The 18,283-nt window shown below is 63.4% G+C and overlaps 2 protein-coding genes across 5 annotated transcripts; one reads left to right on the plus strand and one right to left on the minus strand.

Annotated features, from left to right (window-relative positions):
• Nucleotides 1–4,832: 4,832 nt before the first annotated feature.
• SLC25A39 (solute carrier family 25 member 39) lies at nt 4,833–11,607 on the plus strand. 3 transcript variants are annotated; one of them, XM_074892452.1, is made up of 12 exons: nt 4,833–4,967; nt 7,351–7,459; nt 7,535–7,594; nt 8,263–8,307; nt 9,012–9,121; nt 9,256–9,323; nt 9,456–9,580; nt 9,766–9,939; nt 10,066–10,175; nt 10,361–10,442; nt 10,564–10,644; nt 10,727–11,607. In XM_074892452.1, exons 2-12 carry the CDS (start codon nt 7,363–7,365, stop codon nt 10,843–10,845), a joined length of 1,071 nt encoding a protein of 356 aa, XP_074748553.1. In that variant the 5' UTR covers nt 4,833–4,967; nt 7,351–7,362; the 3' UTR covers nt 10,846–11,607. The 3 variants fall into 3 exon arrangements, with proteins under 3 accessions (XP_074748553.1, XP_074748552.1, XP_074748554.1); XM_074892453.1 differs by lacking the exon at nt 4,833–4,967 and adding an exon at nt 7,106–7,205; XM_074892451.1 differs by lacking the exon at nt 8,263–8,307 and having other exon boundaries at nt 4,834–4,967.
• Nucleotides 11,608–11,950: 343 nt separating this feature from the next.
• RUNDC3A (RUN domain containing 3A) lies at nt 11,951–18,084 on the minus strand. 2 transcript variants are annotated; one of them, XM_074892449.1, is made up of 11 exons: nt 17,891–18,084; nt 15,967–16,082; nt 15,694–15,827; nt 14,900–14,985; nt 14,681–14,770; nt 14,474–14,554; nt 14,212–14,377; nt 13,854–14,011; nt 13,226–13,363; nt 12,971–13,077; nt 11,951–12,720 (listed from the first exon to the last, which is right to left on the minus strand). In XM_074892449.1, exons 1-11 carry the CDS (start codon nt 17,995–17,997, stop codon nt 12,578–12,580), a joined length of 1,326 nt encoding a protein of 441 aa, XP_074748550.1. In that variant the 5' UTR covers nt 17,998–18,084; the 3' UTR covers nt 11,951–12,577. The 2 variants fall into 2 exon arrangements, with proteins under 2 accessions (XP_074748550.1, XP_074748551.1); XM_074892450.1 differs by lacking the exon at nt 12,971–13,077.
• Between the last annotated feature and the right edge of the window lie 199 nt (nt 18,085–18,283).

Consider the following 18,283-nt stretch of genomic DNA (forward strand, 5'->3'; position numbering starts at 1 on the left):
GCTGATGTAGACTTTAATTACCACACAGAGCTCTCCTGGCCATTTCATGTTCTTAGGGTGGTTCTCTTTATAGGAAAAAGGATCTGTGAATTTATCCTACCATTCTAAGTCCAGGCTCGCTCTTCCCCTCCATTCCTTTTGGCCTATATTGCTGCGAGGTGGAAACAAGACACTATTTTTAACATCAAATTTTAAAGGAAACCTTCAGGGAGGAAAGCATTAAGCCTTTATCTTCCATACCCGTTTCTTCATCCATAAGGCAAGGCTCATTTTCCTCACAGGTGAGTTTTGTAACCTGTTTCACAACTGCATCAAGCTTTTCCCTGGCAGGTGCTGCGGCAGGTGGGATGTGATTTCTCACATCTCACCTGCAGTGGGAATCGCCCTGCAGAACTTCAACTGCGTTATGAATTCTGGGTTATAGTGGTTTCAAGTCTGATGTCCCTAGGGCCTCATCTGTCCACAAGCTGCTTCATTTCAGTCACTTAATTCAGATTAAGGATGGCTTTTGCAAAACCATAATGATCCTAGCTGAAATAAATACTCAGATTCTGCAGTAGCTTAATTCCATTACAGCACTGCTCATATCCCTTTTGCAACCTGGCTCTTAAAGTTCACCTAGAAAAGGGAAATGGGCTAATCGCTTTCAAAATGGTTTCCAGCAAGGAGACAGGATTGATCTTTCTGAAACAATTCCAGATGCCATTGCTTGCTGACTGACCACAGGACGACCCCCCCCTTCCTAAATACGGAAGCCCCAGGCAGACACAGCCCCCAGACTCGCTTCCCAGGGCACGGCCACTAATACGACATGGCATCTGACCAGGGAGCCAGCTGGGTTTCCTAAGCTCGCCATGCTTTGAAGCCTCTCCATGGAGATCGCAGCAGGGAGCTGGGCGTTGCACAAGCGGTTTTCCCAGCCATGCTCGTACACCGTTAGTAACGGCGGGCACTACCCAGGCCTGCGCTGAGCAGACCAGAACAAGGCTCATGGCAGACCTTCCCCCGGCAGCTCTGACTCTGCGTGTAACTTTGCAGCTCGAGAGGGGATTAGAGCTCAGCTGGCTCCATTCCTCACAACTTGAAACCAAACGCGCGTATTTGCAACTCAGACACAGTTCTCTCCAAATGAAGTCAACTTACATTTAATTTTCACAGACAATGGGAGCGTGATACACCCCTATAACCCCTGCCGAGGCCAGCGGGACTGCAAAGATGTGAATCAGAAACACCCCCGGCACTAGGACGGCGCAGGCAGCGAGCACGCCGTGACTCAGCAGAAAGAGCTAGCCAGCAAGGTCCTCGCCTCTCAGCAGCACTGAGCATGGGAAAAACAAATTCACCGCTTTCCCTCTGATCACTTCAGCAAACAGAGAGACCTGACAATTGAGAGTGGGCACTTGGACCATCTCAATCACTTCCCTCTTGCCCCCACCCCAGATGAAAACAGATTATTCCTTTTTCTTCTCAGTTGAACAGTGTGGAAAGAATGCAGAGCCCAACGCCCACAAAGAGAAGATACAAGAACCAATACCCCTAAGGATTTTATTCTTTTTAATTAATCATTATTCCATTTCTAAATTGCCTGCTACAAAAGGCTTTCCAGATCATTTAAACCCTGTGTGTCTGTAAGAGCCAGAGTTGACTCATTAGGGAGTTACAGGATGCATTCACTTAGGTGACCTTGTGGGAATTACTAGGTTCCTGGCCTCACATCACATAAACTCAAGACTCCCTTGGCCTTGGTATCACGGAAGGGCAGCGAGTGCTTGCAGGGAATTCAGGATCCCTTTATATCTGCATACCCAGACTAACTGCCCCAGCAGTTCCTCTCCCTCACGCACAAACCCGGGGTGTTTACAGCCTCTACCCAGATGCCAGCAGCAGCTCGCAGGGCTGAAGCCTGATCACTGCTCCTAGAAGTAGGCGTCCCCTTTGCTGACAAACTTCAGAGATGCCAGCAGCCAGAAGGGACTTTATTCCCACAGGAGAGCAGCTGCCACGGCTCTGCCAGTTCTTCAGAGAGACGGGGAGCTTTGCTCTGGGGTGACACAGGCTCCTCACCCAGTACCACTGTGTCTGCACACTGAAGCCCTTCACCGCTCCCGCTTACACCAGGCAGAGTCTGCTGGTGGCCATCTGTAGATTGCCTGTCCGTGAAGTCTTTCCTGTTCTTGCCACAGGATGGCACTCACAGGGGAGCAGAGAGGGGTGTAGGCACCGGTGCAGTCTTTAATCCTTGAGTTTAAATCAGGACAAGAGTTCAATCCTACTCTAAAGGTAGAGGATTGCATTATGCAGCACCACTGACAGGTTTTGCGGTGACGTTACCACATGCACGCAAATAGAGAGTCACCAGGAACATCTAAGCCAGCAGGTCACCAGGAGGACACACCAGCTGGGGACTGGTCCCAGTTCTTCACCCCAGGCACCCCCAGTCTGCCATCCCTTGTTACCTGCGGGGGCTGTACAGGGCCAGGCCAGAACCTGGGCTCCTGGGTAGCGTCCCCCCGGGTTTCCGAGGGGCTTTGAGAGCCATCTGCTGTTATCAGCTCACATTACAGCATCGGGCACCACCCTCATCGCTGGGTGCAAGGGCACCCCTCGGCACCGCTCTGCCTCTCTCTCATCAGCCCAGGGAGAACCAAGCTTAAAGCACCTTCTCTGGATTAAAACGCTGACAGAAATAAGACCACCACAAGCAGTCAACTGCTTTGCACAAACGGACTCGGGACTCTCCACAGGCACTTCTGACACAGCGCAAAGAGCAAACCTGAGCAACTAAGGTGAAGCAGAGATAGGACCTCCTGGCCCTCTGCAACTCCCTGAAAGGAGGGTGCAGAGAGGGGGGAGGAGTCTCTTGAGCCAAGGAACCAGCGGCAGGCCAAGAGGGAATGGCCTCAAGCTGCGCCAGGGCAGGGTCAGACTGGCTCTTAGGAAGGATTTCTTTGCAGAAGGGGCTGTTGGGCGTTGGAATGGGCTGCCCAGGGCAGGGGGGGAGTCCCCATCCCTGGAGGGGTTGAAGAGTCGGGTTGAGCCAGCGCTGAGGGATCTGGTGGAGTTGGGAACGGTCAGGGGGAGGTTCATGGTGGGGCTGGAGGAGCTTCAAGGGCTTTTCCAACCTCGATGATTCTGTGATTTTAGCCCCCCAGACAAGGCAAGTCCCTAAATTAAGCCACAACTCTTACAGGACCAGGTGGAAGTAACCGAGAAAGCTCCAAGGTTTGTACCTGTTGATAGAGACCTGAGCCACCCCAGACACCACAACAGCCCATTTTGAGGGGTGCACCTTTAATAACAGCACATTTTTATCTGCGTAAGTTAAAGTTTCTAAGACCAGAGAAGGGACTTAAGAACCCTCCTCTCACACTTATTCACGAATAAAACCACTCTCAAGTAGAAGGGCTAGAAATGCAAAAGACAACCTGTAGCCCTTCAAATAAAAGAGTTTTTCCAGCTGGCTAACACACAGCAAAATATGAAAAAAAAAGCTCTTAACATATCACATTTTCCTTTCTTAGCCCCTAACCCCCACTCCCCTCAAAGCACACTCCCCCCCCATCTCCCTGGGGGCTCTCACAGCCAGCATTACATGGGCCCCAAAGCCTCCTCAGCCTGCACCCGGGCTGCCTGCACCAAGGTCTGGCTTAACTAAGCTCCAGGCTCGGCTTCCAGCGCTGGGCAACATCCGCCCCCTTCCCCCAGTCACAGCAGAGCTGGAGTGAGGGACTGCGAAAGGAAGGGGGAGATGTGCTGTGCTGCTGTGTGCGGGCCAGCTCTGGCTGAGGGACCTAACGAGCTTTGTTCCTCGTTAGCGGTCAGCGGGGCGCAGGCCCTGGCCGGGTGCCCTGGGAAGCCGTGGGGCAGCTCCTGCGTGGTGGAGTGTCCCAGCCTGCCCCAGCACTGCGAGTGTGCAAACCCCACTGCCTCCAGTATGGCAAGTGTGCAAACCCCCGTGGCCCCAGGACGGTGAGCCTGGCAGCTCCGCGGCTTCCAGCATGGTGAGCGTGCAAAGTGCCCTTGTGGCAGCACGGCGAGTGTGCAGGGAGCCCCCCTTCTGCCAGCATGGCAAGGGTGAGTGTGCAAGGCACCCCTGCTAGCATGGTGAGTGTGCAAGGAACCCCCTCCTGCCAGCACGGTGAGGGTGAGTGTGCAAAGTGCTCCTCTGCCTGTACGGTGAGTGTGCAAGGTACCCTTCTGCCAGCACATCAAGGATGAGTGTGCAAGGCACACTGCTGCTAGCATGGTGAGGGTGAGTGTGCAAGGTGCACCACTGCCCTCATGGTGAGGATGGGTGTGCAAGGTGCCCCTCTGCCAGCATGGTGAGGGTGAGTGTGCAAGGCACACCACTACCAGCATGGCAAATATGCAAGGCACCCTCTGCCCACATGGTGAGGGTGAGTGTGCAAGGCGCCCCTCCGCCTGCCCGGGGAGTGTGCAAGGCACACCGCTGCTGGCATGGTGAGGGTGAGTGTGCAAAGCATCCCTCTGCTAGCATGGCAAGTGTGCAAGGCGCCCCGTTGCCCGCACAGGGAGTGTGCAAGGCACACCACTGCTAGCATGGTGAGGATGAGCGTGCAAGGCGCCCCGTTGCCCGCACGGCACACCACTGCTGGCATGGTGAGGGTGAGTGTGCAAAGCATCCCTCTGCTAGCATGGCAAGTGTGCAAGGCGCCCCGTTGCCCGCACGGGGAGTGTGCAAGGCACCTCTCTGCCCGCACGGGGAGTGTGCAAGGCACCTCTCTGCCCGCACGGGCAGTGTGCAAGGCACACCACTGCCGGCAGGGGGCGCAGAGGCGCAGGGCGCAGGGCGCATGCGCAGGCCGCCGGCGCGGGGCGGAAGTGGCGCGCGGGCCGGCGCACGGCGGTGGGGCGCGGGGCGCCCATGGGGCTCCTTAAAGGCGCCGCCGTCCGCCCCCCTCCCGCTGCCGGCGGAGGGAAACGCCGCACGTGGCTGGAATGAGCAGGTGGGGTGGGGCTCCCCCGGTGACCCCCCTCGTGACCCGGCACGCGCGGCCGGTGCCTCAGTTTCCCCCGGTACCGGGGGTTGTGCGGCTCTGCTGGGGGCAGAGGCTGCCGCGGCCCCCCCCCGCCCCGGGCCTTGCTGGGGAGGTTGCGGGGGGAGTGGGCCCTGGGGGGGGGCAAACCTCAGGACAGGGGGTGTAAAGGCCTGGGGGAGGCCTGCAGACCTTGAGAGAGGGGATGCGGCGCCTGGCGGGGCGTGGTCATGCGCTTGGGGGGGGGCTGCAAACCCCGGCGGAGGGGGTACAGCCCTGGGCTGGGGGCTACGAGCTCTGAGGGAGGGGGTGCAAACCTTGGATGGGAGCTGCAGACCCCAGATAGGGCTGCAAGCTCCAGGATTTGGCGGGGGCAGGGGCTGCCCCCCTCCATGGGTGGTTCCCCGGGGCAGGCTGGGTGCAGCACCCCTCCCCTTGCTCCCTGGGAGGGCGGTTTGTCCACCCGCGGGGGGGTGGCTGCGGTGGGTCCCGCGGTCGAGCCCTCCCCAGGGGTGCTGGCAGCCATCCCTGCCTGTTCAGGCAGCGCCCGAGTCCTGCCCGAGCCAGGGCAGCGCGGGGGGGGGGGGGGGGGGCGTGCCCGGGCAGGATGAGGCCCCTGGTGCTGTTTGGGGACTTCCAGGGACGGTAGGACTGAGGGGGGACACACTCACACACACAGAGCTTTGCAGCCCCAGGCTGGAGCAGCCCAGGTGCTGGGAAGCACCGGAGGGGTCTGTCTGCAGGATTTCTGTCCTCTTCCCTCTCGCTCGGGGCTCCAGTAGCCCGCTGGGCCTTTCCTGGGCAGGAAGAGGCTGCTGAGCTCTGCCAGCAGCCTCCTGGCCCCCGCAGTTTCTTGCCTTTATCATCCTAACACATATTTGCTTTTTTTCCCCCTCCTCTTTGTACCGAGCATCCCAGCGCTGTACCCAGACCCAGAGCAGCGGGGTCAAGGTCATGGTTTTAGGGGTTTATTTTGTCCTGGATGGAAAAGGGAGCAGCTCCCAGCTGAGAAGGGTGCTGGGATGCAGCCGGGAAGCCCTCGCTGTTGCCCTGGAGGTGCTTTGCTGCCTGCTTTGGAAAGGGAGAGGGCCGTGTTGTGGCACGTATAAAAGCACGTTTTAAGCCATCCAGGTGTTGCAGTGCTGTGAGCGAGAGATTTTTTTTTTCCCCCTGCTTGCGTAAGGGTTTGTCTGTAGGGAAGGATCCGGTGCTGGGGCCAGCACCCTGCCCATGGCACGGTTTTGCGCCGGCCACGTGTTCCACGGGGAGCGTGCCAGGGTGTTGTGCCGCCTCGCCGCTGTCCCGTGACAGGCACGACGGGACCCGTGCCCACCCCGCAAACAGCACCCAGCTCTCCCGGTGGGGCTGGCGTGTGCGGCTCCAGGGTAGACCCATCCCTGCTCACAGCCTTGGGCACCTAACAAGTCCGAAGCCTCTAACTGGGAGATTTATGACTGCTTTGACCTTGCAAATTGCTGAGTCAGATGGTGAAGCTTTTTTTTTTCTTTTTTGCTGCATTCCCTGGCTTTAAAAAAAAAAAAAGGTGGGTTCCTGAAGCCTGGAAGCTCTCCTGCCATGGTCCTGGCCCTGTCCCGGCGTGAGGACCATCCCCGGGCTGCGGCGAGGGGGAGCAGCTGGTCCTGAGCATGCACGGCGCGCTCGGGCTCGCTTCTCCCTGTCCTCCTGCCGCAGGAAGGGTGCGATATCCCCCGCTTCCCGAGGGCAGAGACGCTGGCCCTGGGGGCCACAGCCTTGCCAAGCCTCGGGGTGGGGGGGGGTGAAGCATGCAGAAGGCTTTGGATACGTGAACCCTTTTTGGGGTGCTTGTTGCAAGCTCGCACCCCATGTGCAAGGGGGTATTCCCCCCCGCTGGGTGTCCCTCCATGGCTGCCTTCTCAGCCAGGGCTGGGGGGGGCTGTTGCAGCGTGGCTGGTCTTTGGACTTTGTTCCTTCCTGTCCCTTAATTTTCCAAGCGCAGGGAGGGGACAATCCTCCCTCCCCAAGGACACGGAAGGCTGGCCTGGACTGTCCCCACCTCTGCAGCAAGGCTGGGCCAGCTGCCAGCAGCACGGCCCGGAGCGGGGGGGCTGTTATCGGGACTGGACCGGCCCCAGAAGCAGTCCCTGTCCCCCCCACCCGGGGCAGCACGATTACGGGGAAGGGGGGGGACCGCGCCTGCCCTGTGCCACGCCGATAGCGTGGCCAGAGGTGGGACGCCTGTCCTCGCACCAGTGGAGTGGGGATGCTGGGGAGGGGGGGGCTCCCTGGGGAGCCATTGCTCACCCCTGGGCAGGGAACCCCCCCGAGCACCCCCAGCCTTAAGCATCCCCCCCACCACCACTATGTGTTGCAGGGAGCCAGCACCATGGCCGAGAAGACATCGCCGAGCCCCAGCGGGGGCATCACACCGCTGCAGCAGATGCTGGCCTCGGGGACGGGGGCCATCCTCACCTCCCTCTTCGGTGAGGACCACAGGGAGCGGGTGGGCGCCAGGCACTGGCGCACTGCGGCGTGGCTAAAAGATGGTGTCGTTTCAGTGACGCCGCTGGACGTGGTGAAGATCCGGCTGCAGGCCCAGAGGACCCCCTTCTCCAAAGGTAACCCCACTCAGGGCAGGGTGGGGGTCTCCAGCCAGCCCCCTCCCCCCCCCAACCCCGCTCCAGATCAGCCAGCGAGCAGCCCACGTGGATGTCTCAGTTGGGCAGAGCCGGTGACGGGGATTTCTCAGCTCCTGAGCGTGGGGCCATCGCGAGGTGGCAGGTTACCATGGGCCCCTCGTCCTGACGGGCTCGGGGGGCCCTGCTGGGGGAGCTGGGCTGATGCTTGGCTCTGTCCTTCCCCCTCCGCAGCGCCGTGCCGACGCTGAGTGGGGTCAGCGCTGTGCCCAGCAGCCCCCCTGCTCGCCGGGGAGCGGGGTGGAAGGGCTCAGCCTGCTTCAGTCACTCGCTCTTTCCCCTACTGCCTTTGTGCTTGTCTCTGTGCTGCTCCCCACAGCTCCCATGAGGCAGGACAGACCCTGTGGGCTCTGCCCCTCCCCGTCTGCCCCCTTTCCTGCGGGGACAGCGGGCTGGGACTGGTCCCAGGGGACTGGTTTGGTGACAATAGGGACTGCTTGGGAAGTGACTGTGGGGGCATCCAGCCCCTTCACCCACGGAGCTTTCCCACTGCCCAGCTCGGAGCTGCGGCACACATGTGCACCCCAGCCCCGGGAGAGGTGGCACATCCCCCATGTCATCGCTCAGCACGTCCCCGTTATGTGTTTCAGTGTTGCCAGCACGGTCTGTGCCCTGGGGCGCTCAGCCGGCCACATGTGAGTACGCCCGGGGGCTCTGGGCAGCTCCTGCCACCAGCAGCTTCGCTTCCCCAAGCCTTGACCCCGATTTGCTTCCCTGCTGGTGGTGGCTCAGGCTCCTCTGGCTGAGGACACCCCTCTCTGGTGTGGGGGCTGTCATCGTCCCTGGCCCTGCAGCCCTGCTTTGGGGCTGGCCCTGCAACATCCCCGCTGGGTCCTTGCCCAGGGAGGGCCTGCTGGGGGTCTGTGGTGCAACAGGCCTGGCTGGCTGTGGTCCCCCAGTCCTTGCCCTGTCTTGTCGCTCTGTGCTGTCGCTACATCAAAGTCCTCTTGGATCTCCGCTGTCCTGCTTGCTCCCCGCTGCCCAGCATCCCTGGGCCTGGCTCAAGAGCACAGTGGCAGGGCCATGCTGGCTCCCTGCGATGGTGTCCCCACTGTGCCAGGGCAGCAGAGCTGGCACTGAGCGAGGCATAAACCTCTCCTGCTGTGTCCCTGTCCCTGTGGGGGGGCTGGGTGCCCCCCACCCATGGGTCTGGCTGTGGTCAGACCCTTCCTGGAGGGTTATCCCTCTCCTGGCCTTGGTCTGGGGCTGGTCCACACCAGGCCCTGGCACTGAGGGTTCAGGTTTTACCTGGAAGAGATGATGGTTTTGGGGATGAAATGAGCTGGGCAGAGGGGAAGGGTCTCCAGTCTAACAGCGATGCTGTTGTCTCCCACCCCAGGGAAGTGTTTCCTCTACTGCAACGGGCTCATGGACCATCTGTACGTCTGCCAGAATGGCAACGGCTGCACCGCCTGGTACAAGGCCCCCACCCACTTCACTGGCACGCTGGTAGGGGCTGCAGGCACGGGCAGGGTGGGCCGGGACCTCCCTGCCCCAGAGGCGGGGTTGGGGTGTTTGCTGGGGGGGTGTTTGCCTGTCTCCCATCTCTAACACCTCTCCCCGGTGCTCTGCTCTCTCCTCAGGATGCCTTCATGAAGATCACACGCTATGAGGGCATCAGGTCTTTGTGGAGCGGCTTGCCCCCCACCCTGTGAGTTTGGACCCTGCCCTGAGGAGGAGTCTGGGTGCTAAGGCCTGTCTGGGCGCGTGGGCACCCGCCCCAAGCCTCCTGCCAGCCCCCAGGGAGGGCACACATCCCCCTCACACTCCTCTTCCTCGGCAGGGTCATGGCTGTGCCAGCCACCGTCATTTATTTCACTGCCTACGACCAGCTCCGGGACTACCTGCATGCTCGGATGGGGAGCCGGGGACACCACATCCCCTTGCTGGCCGGGGCCCTCGCCAGGCGTGAGTACCCCTCCTCCCTGGGGGGTCCCCCTGTGCCCCCACTGCGTCCTCTCAGGAGAGCACGGCGGGTCTCTTGGCTGTCAGTGCCCACGTTTGGCACCTGGCTCTGCTGTCACGGCGCTCTGCTTGGCTCCGGGACGGCTACCAGAGGGGACAGAACTGATGCCCAATGTCCCCTCTTGCAGTGGGTGCCGTGACGGTCATCAGCCCCTTGGAGCTCATCCGCACCAAGATGCAGTCGCGGCAGCTCAGCTACAGGGAACTGGGCGTCTGCATCCAGTCGGCGGTGGCTCAGGACGGCTGGCTGTCCCTCTGGAGGGGCTGGGGACCCACCGTGCTGCGAGATGTCCCCTTCTCAGGTACAGCTGCAGTGGGACAGGCTGAGCAGTGGTGCTGGGAGATGGTGGGGGACAAACACGGGCCAGGGCAGCCCTGTGCGTGGGGTCTGGGGTGCCTCGTCCTAGCACTGGTGTTTCTTCTCCCAGCTCTCTACTGGTTTAACTATGAGCTGGTGAAGGAGTGGCTCTGCGGGCAGGCCCGGCTGGACGAGGCCACCTTCATGATCAGTTTTGCATCCGGGGCCATCTCTGGGACGGTGAGTTTGGGGCCCCGGGGTCTGCACCTGCGCTGGGGCTTGCTCAGCCATGAGCGCAGGGGAATGGCCCCCCCGGGGAGCAAGGGATGGGGCTGGGAGGTGACAGCAGGGATGGTGCTGGGCAGGAACGGCACTGGGCAGGGACAGCAAGGTCCCGGCTCACCACCCGGCTGCTGGCCCTGCAGGTGGCTGCGGTGCTGACGCTGCCCTTCGACGTGGTGAAGACCCAGCGGCAGATCGAGCTGGGAGACAGCGAGGTGCACCCAGGTGAGGGGGCAGGCGCCTGGGGGGGCAACCAGGACTCCCCGGTGGTACGTGGGCATCCCTGGACCCTCCTTGGTGGTACATGGGCATCCCCAGACCCTCACCCACTCCCCTCTCTCCGCAGTCGCAGCCTCCAAGCCTTCCTCCACCTGGCTGCTCATGCAGCGCATCCACGCCGAGTCTGGCACCCGAGGGCTCTTTGCAGGTAAGGACATTGCCCCTGTCCCCAGACTGGGGTTTACTGGTTCCCTGGTGTCACCGAGGGACTAACGGGGTTGTCCTTGCAGGCTTCCTGCCCCGCGTCATCAAGGTGGCACCCGCCTGCGCCATCATGATCAGCACCTACGAATTTGGCAAAACCTTCTTCCAGAAGCTGAACCAGGAGCGGCGGCTGCGCGGGTTGTGAGCCGGGGCTGGGGCAGGGCTGGATGGGGACAGTGACACCCCAGCTCCTGGCGAGGGGCCCTGGCAGCAGCGAACTGCACTCGGCCGTGCAAAGCCCAAGTGCCTTGGTGCTGCGCTCTGCCTCCCCCCTGCCTGCGCGTGGAGGCAGCGCCGGCCCGGCCCCCCTCTCCAGCCCCAGCCACGCTGGGGGACATCTGTGCCTGCTGCTGTGACACGGCGGGGGGGATGAGGAGTCCCCTTTGCTCATCCCTTGAGGCTGGACAGATGCTGCTGCTGGATTCACGGATGCTCTGACGAGGACTGGGTGCCCCAGGACCCTCGGCAGGGCGGGAGATGGGAGCTGGGGCTCTGGCGAGGACCAAACCCCCAGGGGCATCTCTAGGTGCCAGCCTGGGCCCCCCCCAGCCCTGCTCCACCCGGGGATCTGCCCCTCCTCACCATCAGTCACGCACAGTGTCCCCTTGCCAGCTCTACGTGGCATTGGGGACTCATCAGACCCTCTCCCTGCCTCTGGACCTCTCCTCCCCCTCGGGGTGTCCCTGTCCCCTGCCAGACCCCGGGCTCGGACCCTGCGTGGGGACAGAACTCGCTGCTGCTCGGGGGTGGGGAGCAACATTTTGGCACCCTCTGCCCGTGCCATGTCCCTTCACTGTGAGGGCCTGTCCCAGCACTGTGCCCTGTGCGGGCGCTGCCCCACCTTACCCCAGGGCTCTGGGGGGGAATTTCTCTTATTTTCTTAAATAAAAGAAAATATTATCTCTTAGGGAAAGAAATCCTTTCCCTGATCCCTGCCTGTTGGGGCTGCGGAAGGCATCCTCATGGGTGACAGCCATGTCTCAGCTGCGTGGGCACGGTGCTGTCATCCAGCAGCTCCTTGCTGGGTTTTACTGGGGGTAAGGAGACCCCAGGACCTACCCCCTACCCCCAGCAGCAACCCACTGTTGATGGGGCAGGGGCTGTCCCATCCCGGGGTGACCTGCTGTGTCCCCAAGGTGCTCTCCCTGCCTGTGGGGGGGGCTGGACAGGGCCTTGTGACTGGGGGCACAAGGGGTCTTTTTTTCCCCCCTTTCCCTCTCCTGGCTTGGGGGGAGCTCACAGAGGCCAGCTCGGCTTGCTGCGTTTATTGATTCTTTTTGCTCCAACAAGGCAGATGGGGCTGAATTAAAAATGAAAATCACCCAAAACAACCCAAAACCCAGGGGAGGAGGGGAAGGAAGAGGGGAGGGGGGGCCTATCCTTGTCATGGGGTTGCTGCTGCAAGGAGGGACAGCTGGTCCCCAAAGGGAGGGACAGGCCAGCCCCCCAGCAGCGCCTGGGAGGGGGGGGGGGGGGCAGGGGGAGGCTGGGCACCCCAGGGGGGAGCAGTGCCCAAACCCCCACCCCTGGAGGGGTTTTGGCCCTGAGCCCCCTCCCTTGCTCCCCAGCAGCAGTCGCTCCCCTTGTCCCCCACCCGCCAGCACAGTTTGTCCCCCCCATGCCCCCCTCCCCAGCTCCCATGGGTCCCAGTCCGGCATCCCCCATCCCAACAGGTCCATGTCCCCAGCCAAGAACCAGGCTTGGGGGTCCGAGGCACAGCCGGGGTGGGGTGTCAAGATGGGGAGGGGGATGCCCATCCCCAGCCTCCCCGGTGGGTTCGGTGAGTCCCTCGTCGGTCCCAGGGGGACGAGGTCAGTCCTCCGCTGCGACGCTGGGCCGGGCGGCCGGGCCGGGGGGCGCCGAGGGGGCCGGGGGTCTCAGCTGGGGCTGCGGGTCGGGCTGGCTTCCGTGCTGTCGCTCACCAGGCACTCGTTGGACTTGAGGCTGGCCAGGGACTTGCAGCTGGGCAAGGAGGCCAGGGAGCCGCAGAGCCCCAGCATGGAGGGCGTGGGGTCCTTCCCTGCGGGCACAGAGCGGGGCGCTGGCGTCGCGGGGGGCTGCAGCCTCGCACCCCAACCCTGCCGCGGGGGGGGGACGGGGATCACCTCTCCGGGAGGGACCTGGGTGTCCTTGCACTGTTGGGACGGCATCCCTGCCGTGATGAGGGGGCTGCTAGGGGGGCAAGGGGGGGTCTGAATGCCTGGGGGTGTGTTGGGGGACATGCTGAGCCCTGTGGGGCACCCTACGGTGGTGGTGGGGGGGTGTCTTACCCAAGGGCCCCCAGGGCTCGCCTTCACGCTTGCCCTCGCCCAGGCGCTGGGAGTCGGAGCTGAGGCTGTTCTCGGCCGAGAGCTGGTCGGTGCTCATGAAGCTGTGCCTGCGGAGGGATGGCGCTGAGCCCCCCCGGGGCCGGGACAGCCCCATCATCTAGGGCCAGCCCTTCTCCCCGTCCCCTGCCCGGGGCAGACCCCCCCGGGGCGGGATAGGGTGCTGGGCGCGGCTCTGACCCCCCCCGGGGGGGTTACCTCCTGTAGAGCTTGCTGTCCGAGCCGCTCTCGTTGCCGTTGAGGGTCCCCAGCGAGGGCCACTGGTTCACCAGGGGTGTCACCATCTCCTTGGAGAGCTGCGCCAGCTGCGGGTTCTCGCAGGGGATCAGCCCCGTCCTGCGGCAAAGGCGGGTGCTCAGCACCCAGCACAGCCACGAGTGCTGCTGGGCGACGAGGCCCATGGGACATATGGGGTGTTGGGGACCCACCACATCCCACAGGACGTCCCCACTGGGGACCCTCTGTGTCCCACGAGACATATGGGGTGTCAGGGACCTGCCACATCCCACAGGACATCCCCATTAGGGACCCTCCATGTCCCACAGGGCATATGGAGCACCTGGGTACTGGGGACCTGCCACCCATCACATCCTGTGGGGCATATGGGACGCTGGGGACCCTCTGTGTCCCACAGGACATACGGGGCACCCAGGCCCTGGGAACCCAGCACCCATGTCACCCCACAGGGCGGATGGGTGCCAGGGACCACCACTCCCCCTGCCCCTCAGTGTCGATGGGGCACTGGGGCCCCATCCAGAGCCCACGGGGCACCCCAGGGACCCCCCACCCCACCCCACCCCGGCAGCAGCGGCGGGTCCCCACTCACAGCTGCTCCTGCAGCTCCAGGATGACGCCCTCCAGCTCCCTCTTCTCCAGCTGGTTCTGCACCATCACCTCCTCCAGGCGCAGCTTCAGCCGCTTGTTCTCCGCCTCCAGGTCCTTCAGCTGCGACTCCCGCAGCCGCACCAGCTCCTCCAGGTACCCCTGTGCGAGGCCACCGTCAGGCAGCACCCTGCTGTCCCCACCGGGCCCCCGCCACGTCCCCAGGGTGACACGGAGAGGGCTGGGTCACCGCAACAGTGGGACGAAGGGCTGGGGGAGCGGGGATGCAGTGGGGGGATGCTCCAGGCTGGAGCATCTCAAAGGGGTTGGTACCCAGACAGCCCCATCCCGGCTCCTGGTACCTTTTGGGCATAAACGATGCGAAATTTCTGCTCCATCTTGCGCCACTTGCTGTACCAGCTGTCCTCGTCGGTGACCAGGGGCAGGTAGGGGTGTTCGGGGGAGCTGTCCTCACTCGTGCTGCTCTCCATGCTGCCGCGCTCCTCCTCCTCGTTCAGGTAATCGTAGCTGGGGGGGTACGGCGGCTCAGCAGGGAGGGGGGAGAAACCCAGCTGAGCCCCCCCAGGGTACCAGGGGTGGTGGGGTCCGTACCCCAGCTCTTACCTCTGCGTGAACTTCAGGTAGGGCGTGTAGTCGATGACCATGGGCATTTTACCATCCATCACCTCACCCTTCAGGCAGAAGCTGAGTGGTGGCGGCAGGAGAAGGAGCAGAGGATCAGGGCAACCCTGGGGGGGGCCAGTTGGGGCAGGGTGCCCGTGTCCCACCCCGTGTCCCACCCCGCGTCCCACCCCCGCGTCCCACCCGTACCTGAAGTCGATGGCGCCGAGTCCGATGAGCAGCCCCGTGAGCACCATGGACTCATCCCGCAGCATGATGGCCCCGTCGTCGTAAAACCGTCTGCAGGGAAAAAAAATGTGGTTGTATGTGCACCCCGCCGACACCCCGAAACACGCCGCGGTGCCTGCCCCGGTGCACCCTTAGGTGGCCTGCGCGTGGCCGCGGCCGGCCGTGCCACGGGCTGCTCACTTGGTGGTCCGTGTGTCCTGCAGGGCCGTGGAGATGTACTCGGAGATGCGCTTCTCCATCAGCGCCACGCGGATCCAGGCCCGGCCCTGCAAGACACCCCGTGGGGCAGCCCTGAGGATGGGTGTCACCCTTGGGTGTCCCACTGCCACGCTCCCGCCTGCCCCCGGGGCTCTGGGTGCTGGCAGGTGGAGGGGTCCCCACCCGGGAGATGCTTTTGGCCCCGTTATCCCCTCGTGGGGATCCCCAGCTCCTGTTTTGCCCCAGTGACCCTGTGGGGTTCTGTGGGGTGAGATGGGGCTGCAGGAGGACAGGGTGGGGCGGATGGGGATGGGAGGGGATGGGAACAGGGGTGGGATGGGATGGGATGGGATGGGATGGGAATGGAGATGGGGATGGGATGGGATGGGATGGAATGGGGATGGAGATGGGGATGGAGATGGGGATGGGATGGAATGGGGATGGAGATGGGGATGGGATGGGGACCATCATGGAATGGTGATCAGGATGGGATGGAGGTGGGATGGGATGGGGAGCAGGATGGGATGGGATGGGATGGGATGGGGGTGGGGAGCAGGATGGGATAGGATGGGTATGGGAATGAAGATGGGGATGGGATGGGGATGGGATGGGGTGGGGATAGGGATGGGGATGGTGATGGGATGGGATGGAGATGAGGATAGGGATGGGTCCATGTGCCAGGGACAGGGTGTGAATGGAAACGGGGGCAGGAATAGGACTGGAGATGGAGACAGGGATAAAGACAGGGACAGGGCTGGTGCTGGCACCTTCCTGACCTTGGCCCTGGAGGTGCTGATGTTCTCCATGTTCTCGATGCTGCTGACGCAGTTGTTGGGGATCTTGCTGCAGGCCAGGCGGATGTAGTCCCAAAACCCGCGCTGCCCATCCGAGCTGAACCAGCTGACGGGGCCTGCAGGGACCGAGGGGCTGCAGTCGGGGGCCGTTGTGCCGGCAAACCCCGTCGGCCCAGAAAGCCCCAGGCCAGAGCCCGGCCGTGCAGCACAGGGATGGGGACAGGGACACGCCAGGTCCCCACGAGCCACCGTTACCTTTAAAACGGTGGCTGAGGATCTGCTCAAGGATGGCGGCAAAGTTAACGAACTCCTCGGAGGAGTCGTCGATGGGCTCCGCCGTGTATTTCTCCAGCAGGGTCTTCACCGAGAACCTGGTGGGGCGACGGGTGTCACGGGTGGGGGGGGCTGGGCACCCAGCACCCTGCACCTGACACACGTTAGGTTTTAGCCACGGAGCAAAATGCTTTTGCAGATGTTGGCTTTTGAGCCCGGTAGTGGGAAGAGGGCGGCGGGCCGAGCCACGGGCTGCGGCTTGCTGAACCCCGTGTCCCTGCGTCCCCGGGGAGCCCGCTGGGGCGGCCGCCGCTCCCCCGCTGTGCGAGTGGCCAGGAAGGGCGAACAAAGGCCCCCTTCCTCCCCGGCCGTGCGCGGGCGGTGATGGCTTCCCCTTCCGCCCGGCCGCTCGTGCTCAGCAGAGAGAGATGCTGAAGACGCGAAACCTGCGGAGCCCGGCAGGACAGCGGGGGACGGGGCAGGTGTTTGCATGGCGGGGGGGGGGGGGGCATTGCCCCATCTGTGGGTCACGGCCACGCATGGGGACCGTGAGACTGGGGATCCCCATGATGGCAAGCGGAGGGTGCCTTGTCACGGCAGTGGGGCCTGGAGGTGCCTCATGGCACAGCAGAGAGGTCTGGAGATATCCTGGTGTCAGGATAGGAGGTCTGAGGGTGCCCTGTGCTGTGGTGAGGAGATCTGGGGGGTCCCCATGTCATGACAGTGGAGTCTGGAGGTGCCTCATGCCATGGCAGGGAGATCTGGGGTTCCCCATGTCACAGCAGTTGGGTCTGGGGGTGCCCCATGCCATGGTGAGGAGATCCAGGGGTCTCCATGTCATGACAGTGGTGTCTGGAGGTGCCCTGTGCCATGGCGAGGAGATCTGGGGTTCCCCATGTCACAGCAGTTGGGTCTGGGGGTGCCCTATGCCATGGCGAGGAGATCCAGGGCGTCCCCATGTCATGACAGGGGGATGTGGAGGTGCCCTGGGCCATGGCAAGAAGCCCTGGGTTCCCCCAGACCCCAACAGCAGGACCTGGGGGTCCCTGGAACAGTGACCCCGAGCCTGGGTGCCCCCCAGGGCTGGGCTCCCGTCCCAGCCCAGCACAAGCAGCCCCTAACCAGGGGCCGGGGGGGGGCATCACCCCACCCCCGCGCTTGGGGCCTGGGGACAGGCAGAGACCACCAGCCCCCCACCCCCGTTCCCATCACTCCATCCCGCCGCCCCCCCTCCCCGGTCCAGCCGGGCGTCGCCATGACAACCCTCATCCTCCATCCCCGCCGCCTTCATCCCTCCATCCCCGCCGCCCGGAGCGGGGTCCTGACGTCACTTCCTCGGCCCCCCCCGCCCACAGGGGGGTCCCCGGCCCCAGACACCCCTCCCCCCCCGCGGCCCCGCTGCCCCCAGCCCCCCGCCCCCCTCCCCGCACCCTCCACCCCCCCGCCCGACCCGGCTGCCCCCGGCATCACCAGCACCGGGGGAGCCTCCATGTTGTCGTTGTGTCCTCAGCCCCCCCCCTACATCCCCCCCCCCATCACCCCCCCCCCCCATCCCCACCGCCCCGGCCCCACCGCCCTCATCCCCGCGGCCCCCCCCTTCCCCGCATCCCCATCCTCCTTCTCCCCCAACCTCCCCCAATCTGAATTCCGCCCCCCACAAAAGCCACTGCACCAAGGAAAAAAAAAATAAATCCCCCCCCCACAAGGCGAATGACCGAGGCGGGGGGGGGGGTGGTGGTGGTACAAACCCCCCCATCCCTCCTCCCCACACCATCCCCACCCCCATCCCCAGCAGCGGTGGTCCTCTCCCTCTCCCCCTCTCTCCCCACTTCTCCCCACCCCACCACACGCCCCCCCCCCCCGGTATTTTCGGGTGCCCCCCCCCCCAAGCCGGGCCAGCCCCCACCTGCAGACGGTGATGAGGTTCTTCCTCTCCACGGCGATGTTTCTGGAGGAGGCTTTCTTGGAGGAGAGCCCCAGAGCCATGGCAGCCTGCAGGCAGCTCGCTTCCATCCAGGGCCGGGCGAGCCGGCAGGGCCACGGCCACGGCCACGGGCGATGCCCCTTCTCCCGTGGGCCTCCCCCCCCCCCCTTTGCACCGCGCAGGCTTTGCTCCGCCACCCCCCCCCCCCTCTTCCCCGATGCCCACGCCAATGGGCCGTGCGCCGCCCCCCCCCAAAAAAAAAAAAAAAAAAAGGGATGCGGGGCCTGGTGCTCTCCCCGCCTCCGCCCCCCCCCCCCAAAAAAAAAAAAATTCTCTCCCCTGGGGAGGGAGGGGATGGGGGAATAAAGGGGGGGA

This window comes from Strix uralensis, chromosome 22 (assembly GCF_047716275.1).
Source record: "Strix uralensis isolate ZFMK-TIS-50842 chromosome 22, bStrUra1, whole genome shotgun sequence".
NCBI lineage: Eukaryota > Metazoa > Chordata > Aves > Strigiformes > Strigidae > Strix > Strix uralensis.